Raw genomic sequence first — 19,277 nt, forward strand, 5'->3', positions numbered from 1 at the left:
CCTGTTCAAACGCCCCCGATATTTGGTTCAACAAAGTGTTGAACGCATGTTGAAGCAAATGATGAATCCTTAGTTTAAATGGGCCTTTTGCAGTTTGTGTAGTTACTTACTTGAGGTTCGACTGTAGTTTATACTTCACCCGTATGCTGATTCAGCGGTTTTCATTTTGCAGACAATAGAACATATTTATTTCAAGCTGATGATGAAGCAGACTTAGAGGCGTAAGTTATTAACTGAATGATTGCACTGTTAGGAATTAAACAAGAACTGCCTTGAAACTGATTGTGAAATAATGTTCTCCACAGATGGGTGTCTGTTCTCAACAACAGTCGGACAGAAGCTTTGGAGAAGGCATTTGGTGACAGTGACAAAGCTGAGGTACTCGTTATTATTTCATCATATGAAAAATATTAGAATTTCAGTCAGGAATGGACATGATTTAATGTTAAACGGGTCGGACTGTCACTCGGACTTAAAAAAACGTTGAAACACAACGTTTATCAAAAACTTATAAAAGACATTTTGGCCGAAAATCTTCGGCCTTCGTCGGTTCAAAAAAACACGAATAAGCAAACGTCTATCTAACGCCTGTGAACCGTAAGATAGGCGTTCGAGAAATTTGATGCTGATCAGGGGAAATAAGCCGCTGCAATTTCAAGTGAAAAACTATAAATTTAGCCTTCGAAAATGCTCCTAATTGATTATGTGATCGACACATGGTATAATATCGCCTTGGCGTGTGGGGAAGAAGTGAACTTACCTGCGGGAAAGAAGATTGCTTGTAGGGGAAGTAATTTGCGATGTGGCAGTGTCTGTGTGTCTGAAACGTTTTGTTTCCATTTTTGAAAAGCTCAGGAAAATTTAATTGCATCGTTTTACTTTTCGTTTACTTTCCTTTCAGTCGGAGGAAAACTCATCAGTGGTTAGCAATCTTAAAGAGGTAAAACTTTCTTTGTGCATTGTCTGTCTTGTTTTCTTTGTTGTTGTTTGTTTAGAACTTGTTAGTTTTGATCGTATAATTTTGATTGTCAGCTGAGGCAGAGGATTGTCAAACAAGTACGACGATTACCAGGAAATGACACTTGTGCAGACTGCTCTGGGAAAGGTACTGAAATTACTCTATCACTTCTCCTACGTTCTGGTCCCCAAAACAAAACCACTATCGGAAAGTGTTTGAAGAGCTTTTGTTTGAATGGTCGCATCCCAAAATTTCTATCCACCTACTCGAAATTTTCACTGGAAAGTGCTGCTCAGCAGATTTCATTTGAATGGACACACTTTAGGATTTCATCCACAGACTCAAAAGTTAGAATCACCTTGTACAGCATAATAAACAGCACCTCATGAAAGTACTGCTCAGTAGCTTTCATTTGAATGGTCACACTTTAGGATTTCATCATCAGACTCAAACGTTAGAATCACCTTGTACAGCATAATAAACACAGCACTGGAAAGTACTGCTCAGTACCTTTCATTTGAATGGTCACACTTTAGGATTTCATCCGTAGAATATGAGGTAAGCATCACATTGGGTTCATATAAATCTTAGAACATGTCTTTGCCTTCACAAAACCATCATTGATAGGTTGCTATAGATGCTTTTTTCATATTTCATAAAGCGGTGTTAATCAGTTCCGTTGGTTGTGTTCCTTTGGCAGATCCAACATGGCTGGCAACCAATCTTGGCGTATTGCTGTGTATAGAGTGTTCGGGGATTCACAGAGACATGGGTGTTCACATCTCAAGAATACGATCCATTGAACTCGACAAACTAGGAACTGTAGAATTACTCGTAAGTTTTTATTGTGTCTCAGGATTCACAGATACATGACAGCCCACATTTTGAAAATGAGTTCAATTTAAGGCAGCGTAGCCTGCTCTGTCAGAAATGTTTGCGTTGTCCGTTTTCCTCAATGCCCAGAGAAGACTTACTAATAAAGTCAAATTCGGGAAATATGGAAAAAGAATGGCAACGATTTTCTGAGTTTTATCCAAGTGAAATGCATGGTATATATAAGGGCAGACCTTTTGTTATCTCAAGAACACCGTACCGACCTCAATTTTGTGTACGACTTAGGGTGCGTTCGATTGACCCTATTCCGGAATAGGAATACATACAATGATGACAAGAAATTGCCTTCCCAAATGTACTTAATAAAAAGGGAATTCTAGTAGAAAATCCGCTTATTCGTATTCCAGAATACGGTCAATCGAACGCAACCTTACATGTAATGTTTGCGATTTTTGCAAATTTCTTAAAGATGTGAAAAACGTTTTGGGGAGAAATGACCCTGCCAACAGAGCGTGTCTTCCTGGCAAGTATTTTTTTTTAACATGTACGAAGTTGTGTTTCGCATCGTTGGCTTGTTAAACGTACCCCGGCCGAGAAATACAAAAGGCTAAGCCTCCGTTAGCAGGTTAGAGAAAATTTTAGAACCCTTACAAACGTTAACACATGGTGTTGTTTTTTTTATATTTACAGCAAGCGAAAGCTGTAGGAAATGGTGGATTCAATGAAATAATGGAAGCAACGTTAGATTACAATGAGAAACCCACGGCCTCAAGTAAAATGTAAGTCGCTCGCTTTATTCTGTACGTCTTTCAGGCGGATGTTACAGGGAACAATTTTTGGTGCAACATCAGTGTATTGAAAATTGCCTTATTAGTTATCTTGTAACGTGATGCGCGGACATTGGTTAACGAAGAAATTTGTTGTGGAAACAAGTTTTTTTTGTCTGTCTTCAAAGCCTTGCCACACGTTACCGTGAGAAACAACAATAACAGCAACAACAAAAAACTTTATTTACCCCAGAGTCTACAAAAAGCATTTACGATGTAACACACAAATAGTAGGGAGACTGGCTACCTGAACCTTAGAGTTAAAAATGCCAGGTAGAAAATATATTTTCCACTGTGTTGTCTTCATGCGCCATGTACATTTTTTTTTTATCAACTAATGAGATTATAAGTTTGGATCGACTGGAAGAAAGCATTTCCATTTGACTCGGAAAACGTCCGAAATTTCCAACCGAGAATTTTGAAATGCCCCATTCACACCAAGGCTTAAACACATAAACACATTAAGGCTGCTTTTGGATTTTTGTAGACTACAGATTTAGCACAAATGAAAGCATAAGTTATAAGTTAACGTTTACTTGAATCCTATGTCAAAGCCAATGGTACAGCTCTCTGTTACCAATTTTCGTTTTGTTAAACCCAGTTTAATTAAACATGTTTTGTTGGTGTGAATGAGGCTTAAGTTGCCCGTTCCGGAGTTCAAACATTGGAGGCTGGGGACGGGTTTTTAAATTTTCATTTAATTAGAAATTAGAACGATCACATTAAAATTAGTCAGTTTACCAAATTTGAGGTGCTGTTGTTAGATTGCAACCGTGTAGGAGGCTTGCAAAAATCGGAAAAATTAGAGCCTTTGTATGGATTTGGGGACGCCATCTCAGAATTAGAGATATTTGTAAGGAATTTGGGCGACCTTTGACAGGTCACAGCCTGGTTACTATGCACTGAAACATAACCAAACTTTGTAAACTTACTAATTTTTATGTGATCTTTCTGTTAATGGGGTTCATTTCTTCATATGACGCAATTTGAACAATGTGTAAAGTAGGGTCCAGTCCCTTTATGACCTTCGGAACGGGCAATAATGGGAAGCGCTTCAGGTGGCCTTATCTTGAGTGACGAATTTTGTTTTTCAGGGATGAAAGAAAGGAGTTCATACGAGCGAAATACATTCAACATAAATACGCGATAAAATCCGGGGATAATACGGACAAAATACTGCAGGTATGCTTTTATGATGTTTCTAAAATACTTATTTCGTTACATCAAAACTGCAAGTGTTAAAAAAATTTATTAAATTCTCAGCCTCGGATATTGCATTTCTAGCGCTCTGATTGGTTCACTAAATCCCGGTTATCAGCTCATATACCGTAGTTTGACCTTATATGGAAAACGATTGCCCGAGGTGTCGCTAAGCTAAGAACTTTTTTCGGCGGGAAGCGAAAGTTTCTTCGGAAAAATGGAGAAAAATAAAAGAAAAGGAAAGAAATACCAGACAATGACAACAATAAAAGCCACAAAGTTCGGCATGACACTATTTAATAATACGTATCTCTTAAGTTTCTTTTAAAATCAGAAAAAAATGCACGATTTTACGATTACATAACAACAAAAACAATAACCGGTTACCTTCAAAAATTTCAGGATGGCTTGCAAATCCTGGCGGTAAGAGGTTAAAACCGATCGAAGAAATTTCTCAAGAAGAGCTTAATGCCTGTCTTTCCGTTTCTACGCATTTACGAGGACTCCAGTTACAAAAGTTCATCCATGAAATCCGTACGAGCGGCGGCCATAATGTTCGTTTCCGTCGCTCGGCACCACTCAGCAAAACATTTGCACAAATGTGCACAGCTCTTACGCTTCTCGATAAGCTTGAAGTTGAAAAACTTGCAGCAAATGCTTGTCTCAGTGAGATTGTACCTCGTACACTTGGACTCGTCTTGCCTTAAGTGTTTTAAAACGTCTGCGAGGAATTCAGTTCAGCATAAAAAAAGCCGTCCTTGATCCCTTCCTTCGTTCGGCACCACACAGCAAAACATTTGCTCAAATGTGCTCAACTATTATGCTTCTCGATTAGCTGGAACTTCAAAGGCACTTAAATGCTTGTCTCAGAAAGGTTGTTACTTGTACACTTGAACGTATCTTGAATTTGAGATGTCCGGCTTTGTCCGATCTACTTCGCTTTCGATTTTTCATTCAACTCCGTTCGCAATGAGCTGCGCGTGTCATGTGATCATTAAGTTTCGCGCGCTTTGGTCGGAAGTTGTCTCAACTAGTCAACATCCGGTCGTTTAATTTAAAAGAAATTTTTACTTAAAATTAAATTCTTAAAACTTCAACATCAATATCCAAACGGGGAGAATTTAATAAAACAATTATTCCATTCGCGCTTGTTGGATATGAGATTGGTTATAGCCAACTCGGCGCTTCGCGCCTCGTTGGCTATTTACCATCTCATATCCAACACGCGCTCATGGAATAATTGTTAAATATATTTTCTGTATTTCAATTTTAACAGTTATCAGTTGTCGAAGGTCGAAAAGACGACTGTTTCCAATGTTGCTTCGAATTTTTTCAAACTTCAATTTAATTTTTCCTGAACTGCCAATGGTTCATTAAGCGAATAACCCATTTTAACTATGTCTCATGGAATTATAGAGACATTAATTTCAACCGCATTTACTAAAATCGGATTTGGCTTCAACTTTGCTCGAAACAGGAACTTCACCAGGCTGTGAAGTCTAAGGACATTTTAGCTGTTTTACAAGCTTTTGCTGAAGGAGTTGAACTGACAACGCCGCTTCCTGGACATGTAAGTTGAATGCACCACAGCAACAGGTGCAATGTAATGTAAACTAAGTTTTTCTACAAAATTATCATTTTTATTGATAGTTGTAATGAGTTCAAAAGAGAACAACATAGTCTTTAACCAATCAGAATTTAAATGTAATTTTCTAACCAATCAGAAAGAAGACAACAACTAAGCATGACTTTCTCGTGTTGGCCTGTGGCGCTTTCCCGCACGTGACGTGAATTGCACGTTTCCCGCGCTTGCATGCCACCGAACATGGCAGCTGTTATTTTGTTGTTGTTCTCTAACAAACCTAGTACTTATTGTGACTGAGGAGATGTTATAACGTTCTGCGATACTTTGGGTTTTTGACTGTCATAAAAACTTTCTACATCTGTAATTGCATGCAAGAAATCTCCTGGTGAATTAATTTTGTTTTTCTTTTGTTTTGTCCAGCCCAAGAATGCAACAGCGCTTCATGTGGCCGTTGAACAGGAGGACTTAACTTCGCTTCATATTGTTGACTTCTTAGCGCAGAATTGGTAAGCTAATAGAGAGTTTAGAATTGCGTTTACGGCAAACGGCAAACGCGAGATTCGCGTTTATGTTTTCTTGAAGAAATAAGCACATTTATTTATTTGACTTCGCCTTCAAACTGAAAACTATAAGCAGAACATAACAACGTGAGACAGAAAATAAACGATTCTTGGTTAAGGCAGGGTGACCACAACAGCTAGCGCCAATTAATGTGGGCCCAAGATTTACAAAGTTCGAAAACACTCGAATAAGTTAGTAAAATATAGTAAACTAATAACAACACGAAATAGGTTCTAAAAGGTTGCGTGGCATATTACATTTTAAACAGACAGATTTCCAGGTTCTAGGGTCCTCAATATCGAAGCGCGAAATAAGTGCATCTTTGTAGTATGAGGAGAGCAGAGATTTAAATTGATTCAGAGTTACATGCTCATATCTTGCACATAGCACGAGACTAGTGCAAAATAATCCTTGCCTTTGCAGCTTACCCAAAACTACACAATTTTACTGAGAAACTGTAAACAGCAAGCGGCAAATATAGGATAAACATGGTCGCGTGGTCATCTCTGCTTTTTCCATTTGGCGTAAACGTAAATATACATCTCTCTCTTTTTAGAAGTTTCACGTGGTCAGGAAAGTCCTTAAAGCTAAAAACTACTTTCCACCAAGGAAAGAAAATAAAAAAAGCACACAGACCAGAGAAATACAGAGTCTTCCAGTACTGCACTGTCTACATAATACTGGGTCAATATCCTATTAGATACGAGTGATACAGACACAAGCTCATAAGTACAACTGGAAGCTCAAAGCATACCGTATTCCGGTAACATGCTCCTGTAAAAGCGTTGTAACTGTTCGTTTTATTTTTCAGTATTTATAGGGGCAGCACATCCGTAATTTAAACGATTTTGTTCTAGAAGGAGACTCAATTCTTTTTCGTTGTTTTATTTCGTTCCAGCAACGATGTAAACGTGGCTGATCAAGACGGCAACACAGCGCTTCACGTGGCAGCTTTTTCCAACAAAACAGAATGTATGAGAGTTCTGTTAAGAGGTGGTGGCACAGACAGTCTTAGTATTGGTAAGTGCATTGCACAATCCATTTATCTTGCTTCTCTTTTTCACTTAATCTCTAATAATCTGAATCCCTGTGCTTTTATTGCAGAAAACAAGGATGGAAAAACACCCATGGACATCTCAAAAGAATTAGGACACGCAGAGTCAATTGAACTGGTGAGTGCGCAAAATGATCGCACTCTCCCACCAGTCCTGCCAAATTAATGGCAAGCTATCACCAATGTGTTTCGCCTAACCTTGCAACTCAACTCCAAAATGCCACCCCCTCTAGCAACACTGTTGCCTGTTATGCTTTCCAAAGTAAAGGGAAACAGAATGGGGGAGGACATTTCTTATTTCAGCCATATGGATTATGCTACCTGTTAATATTACGTTAAGCCTTTAAAGATAACAATAACAATAGTAAAATACGTTTATAAAGCGCTAAAACTATAGGTATTCTAAAGCGCTATAAAAAGCGCTTAGCGCTCAAGTATTTAAAGGAAACGTACGTAGGAATTTGACCATCATAGTTATATTATTATATAAATATCCCTGTTCATTATTGTCTTTTAGCATTTTCAACCGTGTAACACTCCTCATGTATATATATACACATGTATAAGATCCTTATTTAATTATGTATTCATTCTACTGTATTTGATTTAATTTCTAGGCGGGTCCACAAGTTTATTAGTCTGAGACTTAATGTTTTTAACTTCGTTCAATAAAGTTCTTATTATTGTACCCTGCAGTTGTCTCATACTTGGCTCCCATCCCTGTGATGTTTATACATCTATTTCTAACCATTTGTTAACTTTATTTTATTTTATCAGCTGAAGCAGAGCGCTTCTGATAAACTGGGTTGGTGTGATAATGTCAAGATAGACTGGGGACTCAACGAGGTAAGGCTGTTTTGTCAAGAACGAAAATTAGGACAGTTATGCTGCTGCTGAACAACATTTTAAATGTCATGGCTCTGAGCGTATGGTACTACATTTTACTACATTTGCAAAACAACAAGGATCTCTGGCGCAAACCACGACTGCAACGCCATTCACACCTTTGGAACTACGTTGCTACAACTTCCACTCCGTTAGTTTATGGAGAAAGTGAATTAATAGATAGATACTTTATTAGCATGTACATGGTAGCCATTGGCTAAATTACGTACAATAACTGTATATACTAAGGGAAAAAAAGCTTTAAAAATGCTAGAGATACTAAAAATATTCTATAAGATATACAACCTAATAAACATTCTTATTGTTGTTAATTAAATTACACTGAAAGTTAATAAAACTATTCTTTGTACGATTAGTTTTATAACTAAGACCAAACATTCGGTTTCTTCTTGGAATTGCAAGCACGTCTTCTGCTCTATAAAATACAGTAGCACTCGTTAAAAGTTGCAGCGATTCCTCTCATCAAAACATCTAATCAGATATGTATTTTATTCTCCAGGCGGACGGCATCTACGATAACCCCTTAGATCTGCTCGATATTAAACCGGAATTCAGCGACGAGGAGACATTAAACGACTCCAAAACTGAGCCAAAGGTGTGAACAGAAGAGATCAACTTGTACCATAGTTAATAAAAGGCAATGGCTATGAAGCCTGACAAACGTCTTGTTATATCTCTTTGTTAGCATTTTTGGCCTTGACTGTGAACAAACCACAATACATTTTAAAATTGTTGGAGCAACGTTCCTCTTAAGATATTTAACGTTAGTGTGAAAATTAAAAACAAAGGATTGTGCACGGTCGCGGCCCTTCTAACGTAAATAGGCTATTTTACAGTTGTGTGCTTAGTGACCTGGCCTTGGATTGGAAGCGAGGTTTATATTAATTCAAGGTCACGCCAGCCTCGCTTACATTCCAAGGCCAGGTCATCTAGCACACAACTGTAAAATGGGCAATTGCAGCACCATTGTTTTCATGGCAAGAACTGTGCTTGTACATTTGAAAATGTTTTGATAGTCACTTGCAGTATGTTCCCTAATGCGCGCTTTATCTTCATCTCAGGCTCGTTCCAGTCCTCCTACACCACCTCGTCACCGGCGCCAGTTACCAAGCCGACCTGTCAGTCAAATGATCCTGCCTGGAGGGGGGTACATGAAAGGAATGCAGGTTCTCCCTGGAATGAGTCCCCTGGTGTCGGGTCTCACACTCATAGGAAGTGAATCGCCAGCAGTTGACAAGGTTCCCGTGGGGTCACCCGTTGTCAGGCGCAGGGCACCCATCCCTCCCTCGGGAGAAACAGTCGCTGTTAACGTACGGGCGAGCATGTTCCTCCCCTCAACAGCTTCAGATAGCGTCTTCCGTCCTATGACAAGTACTTTTGGTCACGGTCCTAAAGGAAAAACGTAAGGTTTATACAATAAGCACTTATTTAGGTCGCTGTTGAAGTATGGCCAGAGTCTTTCAGACGAAAATGGTTAAAATCTATAGACGTGAAAACGACGTGAAGACGTGTTAAAGTAGATACCCTATTTCAGACCAAAACGGCTCCAAAGCCATACCCTTTGGGGCCGCACATAAGAATATAGATTATACAGGGAAGTTCCTGTGGTGCTGTTTATTATGCTGTACAAGGTGGTTCTCACGTTTGAGTCTGTGGATGAAATCCTAAAGTGTGACCATTCAAATGAAAGCTACTGAGCAGTACTTTCCGGTGGTGCTGTTTTAAGATTCTGTTTGTACGAGTTGGTTCTAATTGTTCAGTCTGTATATTTAATCCTTTGGTACTCTTTATTATTCTTCTCAGGAAACCTTGCTGCTCAGGGTGTGAGGAATTCTAATGCTCCCTTTGTTTTTAATTTCAGGGCTGATGATACAGAAGGTGACCTGTCCGACTCTCCTCCTCCTGTCCCTCCAATCCGCTGCTCCTCCGTCAGTCGTGATCGGGATAAACGCATCGCTGTTGACAAACCCGGCCCGCCTTTACCCGCAAAACCTAAATTTGACGATGCTGGGCCCCCTGCCAAACCTCCCCCACCGGCGATAAAAACCCGCCCTCCCACGGATATAGTTAATCGGCGAGCCCCGCCTATTCCGCCCGCCCCTAAACGATCCGGCTCGGATATGAAACCTGCCGCACCCCCTCTGCCAATGCACCGGAGATCGAAATCCGAGGGAAAATCCCCCTTTGGTGAGGACATCCCGGTGGGTCCGGGATCGGAATCGAAGCTTCCCGTGGAGAAAAAGCTTTCAAATCCTTTGGATGCAGAGGAGATGGACAAGGCAGATAATTTCCCTTTACCTCCACCCAGGCCTCTAAAGCACGGCTCGGTTAGAGTGACATCATCTCCGTCATTAGTGGCCAATGGGGACATCGCACCAAGGTCAGTGGTTTACATTTAACTGGTTTGTTATTTCATGTTTGCGTACTGAATTGGATTGTGTTTTGACTGTAGGGCTGCTACACTACCCAGACCTCCTCCACGAGCCGGATCAGAGCTCACCTTCAGCAGACCTCCACCGCTAGGTTAGTATGAAACCTCTAACCACTAACTTGCAGAAGTGATTTCCTTAAGGTAGATTGTTTCTGATGACTTTCTGAAAAGTAAATGTCAAAGAGGGTGTTTACATGATACCGGCGCGATTTTCATTCTGGTACGAGTTCACTCCGGTTTCCTCTTGTGGCTCTGTATTCGTTTACATGATACCAACACAAAATCTCATACCGGAGCGAGTCATACCGGTGCGAGCTCACCCCGGTAACTGTACCCAAGCGAGATTTTCATTCCGGTACGGAAACGCATTCCGATGTAATGCAAACGCGGTGAAACTGTTCGTTCAGGCATGAAATCACTCTCCCGGAAGTCTGGAACGGATAGCGCATGCGTAGTCTTCGATATCCAAACCAAGATGGCAAACTCTTCATGTAAACGCGGATTGAAAATCTCATCCCTTCATGTAAACATGTCATACCGGTATGGAACTCGCACAGGTTCAAGCCCGTTTTCACATGAAAACACCCTGTAAAACCACCCATAACAACGGGAAAATGCTACTAACCATTCAGATTGACGGTAAACATGTATTAACCAATCGCAAGTGTAGGAGAAGCGTGCAACCTGTAAAAAGAGCGGGAAACCTTGTGCGCTTTCCGTTTCGTCATAATTTTCGGTTGGAAATTCCAGTACTTTTCATGTCGATTGGAAAGGCTTTTTTCTATCTGGGCAAAGAATCTCGTTTGCATTTGCAAACTTGCAATTTCATGATAGATCAAAACTTCCTTGATGGCGCAGTGGGGCGCGTGAAGACAACGAAATGGAAGTGGGAGTCTGCAAATGGAACCGTAATTTTGGAAAAAGTAGCGTAGCCCCGAAGATTGTCCTGTTCCGGAAAATTTCCGTTGATCCGCTCTTCAAAATACATTTCAACAAGTCGAACCGAAAATTTTGGCTAAGTGTAACGCGCCCGTGGTAACCAGTGAGAAGCCCGATAAACATGTATTCTATAGGAAGGGAAACATAAACAGTTGTAATTTGTGCCAAGTGTGAGAAACCTTGGAACTTTTGCCAACCGTGGGAAAACATTCAACTTGGCCCAGTTGTTCAAAAGTAGATTATCGCTAATCCCAGATTAAAAGTTGAGCGATGTTTTCATATTGCTCGTTATATATGGTTTTGAAGCTAATTTTAAGCTGATGGTAAAGAAGGGTATATCTCAAAATGGAGGGACAAACATATTTTTGAAAACTCTTTATTGATTAGTAATTAAACTCAAATCAAAGCTCACTCTAACCCAGGATTAGCTTAATGGGGCTTTGAACGGCTGGGTTCTGGTCTCCATGAGCACAGTGCACGCCTACGTTTTACGTGACTTTTGTTTTCAAGCGGTTGTAGGGTTCACGACTCAACATACGCAATCTTGGACTCAATAACTTGCCTCAGTACAAAGCAACCCACTTTTTAAGTAAGGAGTAAGATATTTAAATCTTAACTTGTTTCGGGCCGCCCTTTGAAACAAGGCCTACTCTGTGACCTTAAGTCGCCTAAAGTTGCCCAATGTCGCCTTAAGTCGCTTAAAATCGCTTCAATTTTACAGTGTGTTTTGCTTAAGTCGCCTTATGTCGCCTTAAATCGCCTTAAGTCGCCCAAAATTACGAAGACTTAAGGTCCCAGAGTAGGCCTGAAACAGGTCGTTCTAAATTTGTATCTTTAGAAAACGTTGACAAGAAAAGTAACGAGAAAGCTAAAGAACCCTTAGAAGAAGCAGAAAATTCTGTCCCTGAGAGTCCTATTCCAGGCCTTCCTCCAAGATCATACGGAACAGGGGTGAGTAGGAGTGGGTACTGGTAATGAACCTTCGTTCCCAGGCTTTCCCCGGGAAGAGGGCCAGGGTGACCCTGGGAACGAGGTTTACTCAAACTACAGAATGTTCTTTGCGGATTTACAATAACTCTGCTTTTAAATCTTGTTACATGGTTTGAACACCGCATTGTACGGAAAATTGCTTGTTGTTTTTCATGGAATGTTGATATTTCGTCACCTTTATCTATCATTTCTAAATATCCGTAAGGGGAAATAAAAATATATATCTATTTAGTTCGAGGAGATCTCTTAACATAAGCCCGATAGTTTCTTGATATCTCCTCGCCAATGCTGCTTTTGTTATAGTCTATTGTGTTTTCTTTGTGGCAAATAAAAAACAAACAAAACAAAACAACAACAACAACAACAAAAAAAAACAACAAAACAAAAAAAGAATGAATAACTGCGCGTTCCGAAGTTCATAAAGGGTCTGGGCGCTAGTTAACACATTGTTCGAATTGCGTCATATGAAGAAATCAATCCCATCGCCAGAAAGATCACATGAAAAATTAGTAAGTTTACCAAGTTTGGTTGTTTCATTGCGTAGTAACCAGGCTGTGACCTGTCAAAGGTCGCCCAAATTCCATACAAATGTCTGTCATTCTGAGATGGCATCCTCCAAAATCCATACAGTGTCTACTTTTTCCGATTTTTGAAAGCCTTCTACATGGTTACAATGTAACAACAGAACCTCAAACTTGGTAAGCTGACTAATTTTAATGTGATCTTTCTTGTGATGGACTTCAATTTCTGATTATGGGAACATTTAAAACTCATACCCCATTCTCCATTTGAACTCCGGAACGGGCAATAAGCGACTTAATTGGTTTGAACGAACTAGACAGAACGATATTCATATGTAGTGTCTATTGCATTTGTATGTTTTGGTATATTGTTTTACCACTTTAACTCCAGGGCCATTCTGAATCCCATTTCTGCAATTTGATGTACCTGTTCTGTTAGTATATAACGAATGCTATTATTGAATGGTTATTATTAATATTATGAAAACTCATCCAGTAGTTGATGTAGTGATTATATGGTGTCTTGCTTCGCTAAGAACAATTTTGGCCCTCAAAACTTATTTGGGATATTTATCAAGCATTTAGCATGGACCTTTATTTTTACCTAATAATTTTGTAGCATTGAGTGAGTAGATCCATAGTAGAAATTTAGAAATCAAGCTTCGCACGAAAACGTATGAGCTTTCTCTAAGTGCGTTGCGTTTTTGTAGAGTCAGGTCAGACTTTATCGCGCGTCGCCTACTTTTGGCGTCATAAGATGTCGACTTGTGGCAAATCTAGGAAATGTAGAATCACAATCTTCGAGGGCAGGGAAGTTGAAGTCATGTGTCCATTCTACCTTCACGTGCGAGAGAAACAACACAGACTAAATTGATCTCTGTTCCTGTGCAGACTCCGTCTGGCCTTCCCCGTCGAGTGCAGGCGCTGTACGACTGTGAAGCCGACAATGAGGACGAGCTCACCTTCAAAGAAGGAGATGTTATTTTAGTCAAGGGGGAGGGAGAGGACGCCGAGTGGTGGGTAAGTATCTGTCACTGAGGGAGGGGTGGAGAAATATCTGAGGCTTGAAGAAGGGAAGAGTGGGCAAGTATTTGTTTCTGTTGATCGATGTGAGAAGTGAAGGAGACGGTCTCTGTGGGTGGGTGTGTGAGTTTTTGTAGGCGGGAAGGGGTAGGTGGGTAAGGGAGGGATATACAAATATCTCTGAGGGAAGGGTGGGTGAATATCTGAGACCTGACGAATGAGTTAGGTGAGTACCAAGGCCTGTGGGTTGAAGGGAGGGGTAGGTGGGTAAAGTTTTTTTCTTTCTTTGAGTGATGTCATTACCTACTAAATACGTGTAGGATCAACACGTTCACGACAAACAACTCCCTTTAAGGTGGACATCCCCGGGCCCCTGCCCCTGCCCCGGCCCCGGCCCCGGTACCAGATCCACCCGCCCCATCTGTAAATCTTACCACTGCAACCTTCTCAAAGGGATTGCAAACATAGTGCGAGATGGAGTTTTGAGTGAGAATTTAATGTTGAAATTATTTTGCTGCGAGTCTTCTTTGAAATAATGCCTTAAATAATAAATGGAAAGAAGTCATCAATCTGCTTCTCATTGCGCAGTTTTAATCATTTCCTGTTCTTGTTTGTTTGGCAGTTGGGTGAGATTGAAGGGCAGCCTGAAAAAGCTGGAGTTTTTCCTATAAGCTTTGTCAGAGTTCTTTCTCAATAACGTCTGCTCAACACCAGCAAGTGTCTCACAAACATTCCTGCTTTCTTCACACGTGTTCATTCATCAACAGTCACGCGACCTCATCACGCAGTCCGGTCACGCATTTCTCCTGTGACGAGTCAAACAATCGTTGTTTTTGTTACAGTATTTTAGAATTGATTCTCATAATGAACCTGTAGTTATCTCTCCAGGAATAATTTTTTGTTTGTTTTTGTAAAAGATATAAACTATTTTCCGGATTTTACGATCAACGTATCTTAGAATATTTTATCCCGCAGCAATTTTTTATCATTTGTAACCAAAGGAAATGCCTTTTATGAAATAATTATGGTCGTTCACTATTTTAACAAAGTGAATCGCATGCATATATATGAAGAGTAAATTGTTCTCTTGATCAAGAATCTTAAGAACTTTAATTTATTTGGAATGTGTATTTTTAGTAAACATGATAGGTTAAAGGGAGTCGTGGTTTGCAGTTCCCATAGCAACTAAGCTCGTTTTCTCTCGGGTTGTCAGTGGCATACATAATAATATTTTTGGTTTTTGGTTTTTGTACAAAGGTAGTGTTTGGAAGTAAGAAGTTAATATTTGTGGGTTTGCAAATTCAAGAGTAGTTCAAGTTAATTAGGTGCAATGGTTTTGCATCTTGCAGGTATAGAATTATATGATTTTGACAAGTACTTTATCGAGTCAAGCACGATTTCCGGACGTTTACATGACTAGGTTACAGAAAATCTAAAAATGGATTTGCAGGTTTCTCTACAAATGACAGGAATTTATTAGGAAGTAATTCTTGCTGACGGTGTTGATTGGTGGAATGAAATGGAAACTAGACAGCCGGTGACAGCGTAATCTCGCACCCAGAGTGAGACGACTTTGGTACGAGATTAGTTGACAGTGTTCTTCTAAGTGCAGTAATGAACGTTTTGACGTTGAATTTTCATTTGGAAATGCAGGTAAATCACAAAATATTTGAATGTCGGATGAATAAGGAATCAAAGTCGTGTCTTGGGAACGTGCTTCTCTTCTCTCCATTTCCGATTCTTTGCAGCTTGTTTTAAGGGAGTGACCGTATTTAAGGCGTATAAATTTTGCCAGAGTTTTTGAAAGGAAAATTCAGTTCACTCTTCTATCGATTACTGCGAGTGTACAGATGACCTTAAGCGAGTATACCGCGTTTCGTCACAAATCCATGCCTGAATAACGAGGGGACACGTTCCGCGTGATGACGTAGCAAATGCAAGGTTTCTAATTGGGTCTCAACAGTTTTCCTTTGACCAATCAGCGACACTGGCCAGCACTACGTCATGGAAGTGGAATTCTCGACTCGTAGTTTTGATTTCTTTAGGGAAACATGCAGTTGTTTATAAACGAGCTGTGTCTTGTTTGTTGAGGCCAGGGTTGTTGGATCCTCAACCCGACTGTCTTATTTTACATGTAAGATGAGAGTGATTGTCTAAGTCTCTCTAGTTTTGTGATAGTTTTAAAGTAATTTTACAGTAAATAGATATTTTAGCGGTAAAATTGTTATATCTGTATCATAAATTGCCTAAGAAAATGGCTTTTGATCGTACAACGGTGCCTTATTTGTAGAAAGATGTATTTTTCAAATTAAAATAACAACTTCACAATGAAAGCTCACATGTTCTCGTGTTGTTAAGAAATTTCCTACCCTTTCCTAGGCTCGATTTTCGCCATTTACTCGGTTCGCGTATTTATTTCCCGAATAGACGCTGGAAATCGAGCCAACCATTTGCCCGTTCCTGAGTAATGCAAACTCGAATTTACTCATGGGAAGGAGCAAGGCAAACAATTTGTTTTTACTCCCATTCACTGAATTCACTCAGACACAACGATTATTTGACACTTGTTTTCCCGCGTTTCCCACAGGTAACATGTTTTCCCGCGATTTCCTTATGATGGGCTGGTAGTTTGTTTTCCCGCGCTTTCATTTATAAGTTACGAGAAAATAGTTTCTCATCTCGTCTCGAGTGCTGTGCAGGTGTGAAAACTATTAAGGCGAAAATTTGGAGTGCACAGTGCAACTAGACAATGTAAAAATAATTAGTTACACAAGGAGGTGAAGTCTTAGTGAAAACTTAAGAGTTTTCTGTTTCGCAACGTCTAATGTCCGATGGTAGTGCATGTATTCCAATCCCTAATAATTAGCTTTAGTGATATGTGTCTCCTATACTGCTGGGCTGAATGAAACAGGTACTGTCTTGCGCCTTTGCTGCTCGTTCTACTGGCAAATTCAGATATCAGGGAATATGAATCACTGATTTGGCGTTTATCTATGTATAAAGAATCTCTAGTCGGTGGCATGTACGTCTTACCTCTAAGGAGGGCCATCCTAGTCCTCATAGCAGGCTGGTCACTTCTCCCTCATCTTACACATATTATTTTTCACAAATCGAAGAGATCGTCGTTGGACGGACTCAACCTTCTTCACATCTTTTATGAGATGGGGGTCCCATGCAGCTGATGCATATTCGTCGTGGGGACGCACGAGTGCTTGGTAAATACTTCTGGAGATTTATATAGAGTTTCCTGCGGAGAAAAGCTGAGAAAACCCAGGGAGCGGATTGCCTTGGTGGTGCCCTGTTTGATGCGTTGGTCCCATTTCATGTTTGACTGTAATTTCACAACTAGGTAGGGGTGATGTTTTACTGGCACAAGAGTTTCACCTTTGAGTGTGTCTTGGCTAGTGGTAAATGACCTCGCTTACAGCCTATTAGTAGGTGGCACTCCTTGATGTTAAAAACCAGTTGCCATTTGTCTGACCACAGCTCAAGTTCATCAAATCTGATTGTAATTTAATTTCATCTTCGTTAGTGGCTACGACTCTGAACGTGAGGCGGCAGTCATTTGCAAAAAGTCGGATAGCGCAGACGCCATTAATGTACAGCAGAACAGCAAGGGACCCAGAACCGTGCCCTGAGGAACGCCAGACTTACTTTGACTTAATTTCTGTGGGGTGTGAGGCTGCTCTATCGAGGATAGGGTCTGTCAGCAAGTGTCGAATCCAGTTTCCAAGGTCTCCGGAGACTCCATACTGCTCAACTTTTTTTTAGCAGCACATGGAGTCTATCGAAATCAGGAGACAGTGGTGCTTATTTCTTTTATTTTTCTCGCTTTCCTGGTTGTCGTGCTCTCTACTTCGTCGCCGTCGTGTCGAATGCATTTTCTGGGTTCTGTTACACGTGGCACGCGTGGCCTGGTGTCCGTAGCTTGCTGGTTTGCTTATCCATTTTTGTTATTGCGCGCGTAGCTTAGTTTTACTTGGCATGATGCTCTTGCCTTTGCGGTTTTTGCAGATGCTTTTTACTCGTGGATGCGAGTGTAGTTCCGTATGCAAATGAATCACTCACTCCGGTGTAACCGGAAGTGGAATAATAGCCAATCCTACAGCAAGGGAGACAATAGGGTGGTTGGTGATTGATTCATATTTGCGCTAGTACCAAGATTCTTCTTACACGCGCGAACTTAAATTTCAAAAACAAATATGGCGACCGAACGGGCGAATTTAGTTGTCTTTGCTTTGTTCTAGAGATTTGGATAAAAATAGCAGTGCTTAGACGTCAACCTGTATCAGGACAGTGGATGAAAATAGCAAGGATCTTTTTAAGCGCTTGGAAACTTTGCAGAAGTTTTCAAGTTTGGGAGCGATCTTATTCTTTCGATCCTGCGCCACTGTGTGGAAATGTTCTGCTCTAGATTTGTTTTGTTGAAGGAATTTTTTTAGCGTGATTAATGTTAAAAGTAGAAGGGGTTTTGCTCTTTCGGTGGACGCCGAAAGTTCCCACGGCTTTGTCGTTCGAGGAGGTAAGATAACTTCAAATCTTTATGTATGCTTGCACACTTTTTAAACTAATTGTAGTGTTTTTGTTTGTTTTTGTTTTTTGAGGGGGGAGCAATTTTCTTGAAGTAACCTTTAATCTTTAAGCAAGATAATGTTCAAATTGCAAGCTAATACGGATAATAGTAGGCCAGTGTTGTTATATGAATTCATGTGGTCGGTAACATAATATGCACAATAAAGAGATCGTTCCAAACTGGTACACCGCGGACCAAAACGATTCCTTAGTTATATGGATTTACAAAATATTTTAGATTCATCATTTTCTAGTCAAATTGAGTGATTTTGTTTTTGTTGATGTTTAGGTTCTGTTTGAGGGAGATACACATTGGAGATGTTTGAATACAGGAGAAATATATCAAGCCAAATTAGCTTTGCGGGTCTTTGTGTCATTTTTCTATTTTCTTTTAAGTACCGTACTTGTAGCTCATTAAATGAGCGAGACATGGGGGTCCCTGAACACCGCAACACCGCCAAAAAAATTAACGAACACCGGGAGAGCTCGTTTGTATGAAGGTCCATGAACATGACTGAGAAGTTGACCCGAGAAGCTGCCAAGTGATAAAACAACATTTTCCAGAGCGTCGAGCGTCCTCTTCGGTGACAAGTATTGTCACATCAATAAACTTCGCCGTTCAGGTTTTTTTTTTATCTCTAGAGTATTTTGAAAGATTCACATTGTATCATTGTATTAAAGTTATTATTAAGTTGTATTCAAGTTGTATTAACGATATATAAAAATACATTTTTCGGTCGAATTCGCGCGGCTTAGCTCCGCTCGGGCCTTCGCCCGAAAAATTTATTTACCTCGCTACGCTGCGAGGAATCAACGAAAACAGCTTGGCATTGAAGATTGAGGATTAACTCGATACCTATTCTTTTTTGCGCTCTT

The 19,277-nt window shown here is 40.2% G+C and overlaps 1 protein-coding gene across 1 annotated transcript in view; it reads left to right on the plus strand.

Annotated features, from left to right (window-relative positions):
* The window catches only part of LOC146451774 (arf-GAP with SH3 domain, ANK repeat and PH domain-containing protein 2-like), a 32,282-nt gene extending 16,180 nt beyond the window's left edge, over nt 1–16,102 (plus strand). Inside the window, exons 17-35 of the mRNA XM_085098627.1 lie at nt 173–221; nt 306–378; nt 902–940; nt 1,033–1,105; nt 1,659–1,792; nt 2,483–2,571; nt 3,714–3,801; nt 5,297–5,389; nt 5,825–5,910; nt 6,864–6,985; nt 7,070–7,137; nt 7,797–7,865; nt 8,425–8,520; nt 8,987–9,327; nt 9,787–10,305; nt 10,378–10,448; nt 12,134–12,246; nt 13,698–13,826; nt 14,452–16,102. Coding sequence (XP_084954753.1) covers nt 173–221; nt 306–378; nt 902–940; nt 1,033–1,105; nt 1,659–1,792; nt 2,483–2,571; nt 3,714–3,801; nt 5,297–5,389; nt 5,825–5,910; nt 6,864–6,985; nt 7,070–7,137; nt 7,797–7,865; nt 8,425–8,520; nt 8,987–9,327; nt 9,787–10,305; nt 10,378–10,448; nt 12,134–12,246; nt 13,698–13,826; nt 14,452–14,526 — 2,327 coding nt within the window. The 3' untranslated portion in view covers nt 14,527–16,102. The remainder of the gene's footprint in view (nt 1–172; nt 222–305; nt 379–901; nt 941–1,032; nt 1,106–1,658; nt 1,793–2,482; nt 2,572–3,713; nt 3,802–5,296; nt 5,390–5,824; nt 5,911–6,863; nt 6,986–7,069; nt 7,138–7,796; nt 7,866–8,424; nt 8,521–8,986; nt 9,328–9,786; nt 10,306–10,377; nt 10,449–12,133; nt 12,247–13,697; nt 13,827–14,451) is intronic.
* Nucleotides 16,103–19,277: the final 3,175 nt, after the last annotated feature.

Source organism: Pavona decussata, unplaced genomic scaffold (genome assembly GCF_977016875.1).
Source record: "Pavona decussata unplaced genomic scaffold, jaPavDecu1.1 SCAFFOLD_384, whole genome shotgun sequence".
In the NCBI taxonomy this organism is placed as follows: Eukaryota; Metazoa; Cnidaria; class Anthozoa; order Scleractinia; family Agariciidae; genus Pavona; species Pavona decussata.